The 6000-nt window shown below is 53.0% G+C and overlaps 2 protein-coding genes across 2 annotated transcripts; one reads left to right on the top strand and one right to left on the bottom strand.

Annotated features, from left to right (window-relative positions):
* Positions 1–1244: 1244 nt before the first annotated feature.
* Positions 1245–3611, top strand: A1O3_07178 (uncharacterized protein; the record flags this gene model as incomplete). The annotated part of the gene is made up of 1 exon (XM_007737288.1): positions 1245–3611. One exon carries the CDS (start codon positions 1245–1247, stop codon positions 3609–3611), a length of 2367 nt encoding a protein of 788 aa, XP_007735478.1.
* Positions 3612–3757: 146 nt separating this feature from the next.
* On the bottom strand, positions 3758–5861 carry A1O3_07177 (uncharacterized protein; the record flags this gene model as incomplete). The annotated part of the gene is made up of 4 exons (XM_007737287.1): positions 3758–4334; positions 4395–4812; positions 4880–5753; positions 5823–5861. The coding sequence occupies 4 exons, from the start codon at positions 5859–5861 to the stop codon at positions 3758–3760; spliced, it is 1908 nt and encodes a 635-aa protein (XP_007735477.1).
* Positions 5862–6000: the final 139 nt, after the last annotated feature.

The following is a 6000-nucleotide window of genomic DNA, read 5'->3' as shown; positions in this document are numbered from 1 at the left end:
GGTAACGTGATTACACTTGTAGATCGTAGCTGCGGCCCGGATACTGAGATTTTGGTCTTTTCTGATAGCTTGAAGAGCAAGATTTATTTTTCGTTCCTCATTAATAGTTGCCATCGCTGGTGGTGGAGAAAATCATATTGAAAGTTGGATGGTATGGAAATTTGGTGAGGTGTTTCACTCGCTTGTCTGTTTCACTCGCTTATCATGCACGTTATACATAGTACTATAAGTTAAGGAATTTTTTTTAGAAATTTCTTCTACTAATAGATCTCGAAGCTCGAAGCCGTCTTAATACCGTATTAACTCTCGAGAATTCTCACCGATTTAAGGACGCGAATCCGTCTTAATACGGCTTCGATATAGTATTAAGATAGCGTAAGAGAAGCGTTAGAGAAGCTTCAGAGAGGCGTCGGACGAGAGTTAGAGAAGTATTAAATTACCTAGATTTAAACTTTAGGTTATTACTAATACTATTAGGTAGTACTAATAGATTTAATCTATCTAATTTCGATCTACTACTATATACTACCTAGTAGTTTTTAATCTAGTTCTAACTCGGCTTCGATCTAGCTTTAATCTAGTTCTAATCCACCTTCGATCCGGTTTCGACCTAGCTTTAATCCGGTTTCGATCCGGTTTCGATCTAGGGTTAGGATTATTATTACTACAAGATATATATAGGTAGTAGGTATATAGTACTTAAGTTAGTACTATACTAGTTACCTAGTAGTAGTATATAGGTGACTTTTAAGGATTATATATATACTATCTAGGTTAGAATCACTATAAAGATCAAGAACCACTTAAGTTAAGAATTACTATAGAGGTTAAGGACTCTATATAGATTATATATATATATATATACTATATAGTAGTAGTAGTAAAGTATCAGCACCTTTATACTAAATAATATATATAGGTAGGTAGGTATATTATAGTATAAATACTATATATATATATATATAGTATTATATAATATAGTACCTATAGTACTACTAGTATATATATACTATCTTTTTATTTCAAGTTTGTTTCGTTCGTGAGTGGCTTGTAGTAGGTGGGGTGTTTTGCTGGCCGTGTACTAGTAGTACTAGTACGATATGCATGCATGCCTCACGGTGAGCATGTATTGGCTGTGGAATCCGTAGGCAGGCATACATACATGGCGGGGTACAATCCTATGAAGTACACAAATCAGTAACATAGTACTATGAAGCCTTCTGAAGATCACTTACTACTCACCCATGGAGCATCTCATCTACAACCCATCACCGCGGGCGTTGCGGGCCGAGATCCGCCACCTTCAAGTTTCCGCCGGCCCGCTTCAAGTGCCTGACTGGGAATTGTATGATCGGCTCTACGGAGAGTGTCAGTCGGTCGAGCCTAGGGTGGCCTGGCTGGGCCACAACCACTATGAATCGTCTTACCTCCAGAACAGCCAAGGCCAGAACCAGAACCAGCCTCTGCCGATGCAGCTGATGTTCGACGAGTACGGTCGCGATTGGGACGTGGAAGCCGTGCTGGACCAAAATGACATCTATGCCGCGCATCCATCGCTGAGGGACAGGGATCCGGATGTCGTCGTATCATCCATCGCCGCCTTCATTCAAGCATGGCTCTACCTCGGTCTTCTCGAGGCCATTTGCGCAAAACCAATCTTGCCGTCGTACTGTGTGCGCGGCGGTCATGATGACCAAGGTCGCCATGGACATGAACATCAACAGTGGCTGTATAGCCGCAATCTAGGCATCCTCCTCGAAACATGGCGTCGAGGGCTCGATGGCGTCGAGGCTGATTTCCGCGACGCCACGCTGCGAGCAGCTCGAATCTGCGCCACCACCGCGAGCACCATCCTGCACGACCTATATACCCGACTCTCGGCACGTGCCACAGAACAGTCGGGCCCTGGCTTCTCCAGGCTTCTGGAATTGGTCGTCGAGTTTGAGCCGGCGCTGTCGGCGCTGCATGAAGCCATCGTTGCATATAGCGAGAGGCACCTTCAGATAGAAGTCAGGTCTTTTGGCCCAGGGACCACCATGCCATTTCCGAGCCGGTACTCGCAGAGTTTGATCGCAAGAGGCTGGTGTCGTTTCGTGCTTGCCAGTGCTGAGGCGACCGTGCTGCCGTCTCTGCTACGGTATATCGACGCCGCCGGGTTCGACAAGACCACCGCAGGCCACGAGACGTGCACCTCGGACGGGTGCAAACGCAACAACGTTGATCTGGCGACGTACACGCAGGAACATGATGCACCTGATTGCCGTTGCCGGTTCGTGAAGCCCAAACTCGCCGACGTGTTTGATATCTTGAATGCCGGGAAGATCCCGGTCGTGCAGTTTCTCGAACAAGACAACTCGCTCCAGCTGGGAGCCGTCGACCCCGACAGTTCCGCGGCCAGCTATATCGCCTTTTCTCACGTCTGGGCTGACGGGCTGGGCAGCAGCACCGAGATCGGGTTCCCGCGGTGTCAACTCACCAGACTAGACCTCCTCGCTGGGCAGCGACTGAAACATGGCGCCTGGTTCTGGATTGACGGGCTTTGCGTGCCGAAACGGGAGCCCTATCGTGGCAAGGCCATCGAGATGATGAAACAGACCTACCGATACGCCACCGGAGTCATTGTGCTAGACAAGGGACACCGCCGGTTGTCCCAGTCTGCTCCAGTCTTGGAAGTGGCCTGGGCGGTATTTGCCTCGGGCTGGTTTGGCCGGCTGTGGACTTACCAAGAAGGCTTTCTCCCGCCCTGGGTCGATCTGGAATTGGCGGACGGCCTGTACGATCTGTACGGCCTGATCCAAACTCTGTACAAGACCTACTATGACGGTGATGGCAGCCCGTTCCCCTCCGTATTTGTGCGCGACCTCCTGGCCGTGCTCCAGAAAGTGCGACCTCTTGACCGCCAGGCGAAGAACCGGCCCAAACCTAAAAAGCTGGTCGACACTTTCAATGCCCTGACGCGGCGACGCACCAGCCGACCTGATGACCAGCTTCTCGTCTTGGGACTGCTGCTCGACGTGGACATCAGCGGTGGTATGAGGCTGTCGGGGGAGGACCGCTGGAAACATTTCTATCTGGAACTGCGGGAGATCCCATGGACCGTGCTGTTCGATCGTCGGCCGAAGCTGAAGTCGCCGCCTTTCAGGTGGGCTCCGGACAGCTGGATCAGCCCTGGTCAAGACGTGTGGCTGCATTACGACGAGCCATTGGCCGTCATCTCCAACGACGGCTTGACCATAGAGTTGACGGTCCTCGTGATGTACCAGTCTCGCCGCACCAGTCTCACGACCCTTGTACTGCACGTGGATAAGGCCCGGTATGAACTCAGTCGTCCAAGCACAGCCTCTTCACCCGGCATTGAGTCTTTCAACACCATTTTCGTGCGCCATTTTCGTCATGAAGCTCCCTACGCCAACCTCCAAGACAACAGCAGCCTGCTTATGACAGCTGGTATCGGGCTGTTGGCGTTGGCGGAAACAGCAGGCCAAGCCATTGACTATGACTTTTCTTCGGAGTGGGAGATTCGACTGTTGATGGATGATGAAGAAGAGATTCCTCTGGACGCTGAAACCGTCGAGGCACGGTGGAAACAGACCGAGATCTGCTTCACCTGAGAGCTAGTAGCGGATGACAGATTGGGCTGGTCGATATGTGACAACGCAGTGGTAGAAATCGAGGCCTCCATCACAACCATCTGCTCGACATCGGCAGTTCAACGTGGCCTCAGGCCCGTCGTTGGCCCAGTGTAGGCTAAGGACCTCTATGGCATGGGTCCGACCGACGGTCCCAGGGCATTGTCCCAGGCGCTCCAGTCGAAATCGATCTGGCCGAGGCTGCCGGGAGACAAACCCGCTGGCTCTAGATTGGTATCGTAAGTATGGGCGGGCGGCGACACCCTGGTCCAGAGTCGCCGAGATCCTGGCTCCTCGGGGTCGTCCTGAGCGATCCTCTCACCACAGATGCAAAACGGCAATGACACCACCGACGAGGGATAGAGGACGTGGTGATCGACGCCGATCTGCTCGAGAGCCTTTCTTCGAGTCCGGACTAGCATGTTCCACGCGTCCTTTCCGGCCGGGGAAAGCTGACGTTGATGCGGGTCGTTCTGGCTCACGATCCCTTCGTCCACCTGATAAAGCTCAAAGATGGCATCGATCAGGCCACGGGACAAGGCTGCGTCGTCGCTGTGCGGATGTTGCAGGAGATCTGCAAGTAGTAAGGAGACTGCTTGGAGGGGCTGGTATGTTCCGGGGTACATCCAGTGGAATGGTTCAGACGTCGCATCGTTGCAGACTCGAAGGAAGAGTTGAATGAAGGATTGAGCATGTTTGACGGCACTGTGAGCACCGACATTTGGTTAGTCCCTCGACAAAGGAGCGGATTTTGTGGCTTCCTACTTGGACCGGATTGACTCGTGGGCGCTCATGACAGGGTCTCTGAAGAGCGGATGATACAGGACGCAATAGGCCTTATGCACCATCAAATGCAACAGAGGCACCGACCAGGTCGTAAAGTTGATGACTTCGTGGTCACCAGCGTCGGGTTGCAGCTTCCAGACCCGGTCGAATACTCCGGGAATGGTGCTCGGATTGCGTGGGCTTGCAACGTTGGAATAGCCTGAGACCGAGCTGGGCCGGGACCTGAGGAGCATCTCGGTGGTGGCGCTCGTGTTTTCTGCAACTGTCCTCAATCGGCGTTCCATCTCGCTCACGTGTCGCAGGGACTGGAAAGAATCCTCGAAATGGCCTATGAGCACCGTTCGTATTTCCTTGGTGACTTGGTAACGCTGGGAAGCCACTAGATATCGGATATCGACTGTATGTCCGTCAGTCAAGCTTGCACGTGTTTCTGCCGCGAAGACATGTCGGACGAATCTGCCTACCCTGTCGATTGGCGTCGGGGTCGCCTTCCACATGGTCATATTGGCATATGGTGTCAGCGTTCGCCATCTTCTCGTCGATGAACAGCGGCGACAATCCCGACGAGGCGGACGACATGACGTCCAGATGGAGAATGTACCACCAGAGTCTTCGTCGCGTCTCCCTCTCGGCCACTGTGAAGCCGGCTTCTGGCAGGTGTCGGTGTAAGCCCATGCCGAGTGCGATGCGAAAGGAGGTGGAGATGAAGTCGGGGGCGTCGGAAAACTCTTCCTCCCTGGCAAATTGACTCTGGGTAAAGATGTACGCGGCGAGTGAATACATACTCGGCCGGCGAGGGAACCCGGAGAGCGTGGCAGATACCATGGCCATGAAGTACATGTCGCTCGCCTGTGGAATCTCGGTTTCTCCTAGTAGGGTCCGGACCCGCGAGTCGGAACTGGATGCGAGAGCTGCAAACAGAATCGCGGACAACAGACACAGGTAACCGGGTTTCTTGCGCAGGAACAGGCTGGGCTCGCTCTCGTGCAGGTGTCCCGGCGTGACCCCGGCCCAGAAGTCTCGAAAGTCTTGAGCAAACCCGCGAACATGCAGTAGCGGAGTCAGAGGGAACACGGAGGCGAAGAAGAGGTCGCACAGCTTTTCGCACACGTCCTGGCTCGGTAAGAGGGCCAGGACACAGGTCAGGTTGTATCTCTTGCCGCACGATTTGCATTGGTTGTTGCGTGGTGTCTTGGTCGAGGAGAAGCCACTCGACCGAGGGGGACGGAATTTCAGGCCTGCCCATTCTAGACCGTCGTCTTGCCTGGGTGGCCATTTGGGGAACGTTGATGGCTCGTGGGAGAGAGTATCTGGGTCGACCCGATCATTGTCGCTGAGCTGATACCGTTGAGCCGGTTGTCGTTGTCTCTAGGAACAGACGACCCTCAGGGGTTTGAGATGACTTACCTCGGGAGGAATTGGGTTGGCCCAATAAGTCGAACCCATATATACTGACCTCCCGCCCGTGTATACAGATAGCTGGCCCTTCTCACGGCTGGCAGGCTGCCGTATGGGTTGATCCTGGTGGGCTAGGGTTGCGTGAGTCTCGTGTCGATCTTTCCTTTCGGGAGGCTAGAGGCCTTCG

This window comes from Capronia epimyces (genome assembly GCF_000585565.1).
Source record: "Capronia epimyces CBS 606.96 chromosome Unknown aczIQ-supercont1.6, whole genome shotgun sequence".
NCBI classification, from domain to species: domain Eukaryota; kingdom Fungi; phylum Ascomycota; class Eurotiomycetes; order Chaetothyriales; family Herpotrichiellaceae; genus Capronia; species Capronia epimyces.
The sequence above is the reverse complement of the archived record's forward strand: the minus strand, read 5'-3'. Positions and strand labels throughout refer to the sequence as shown.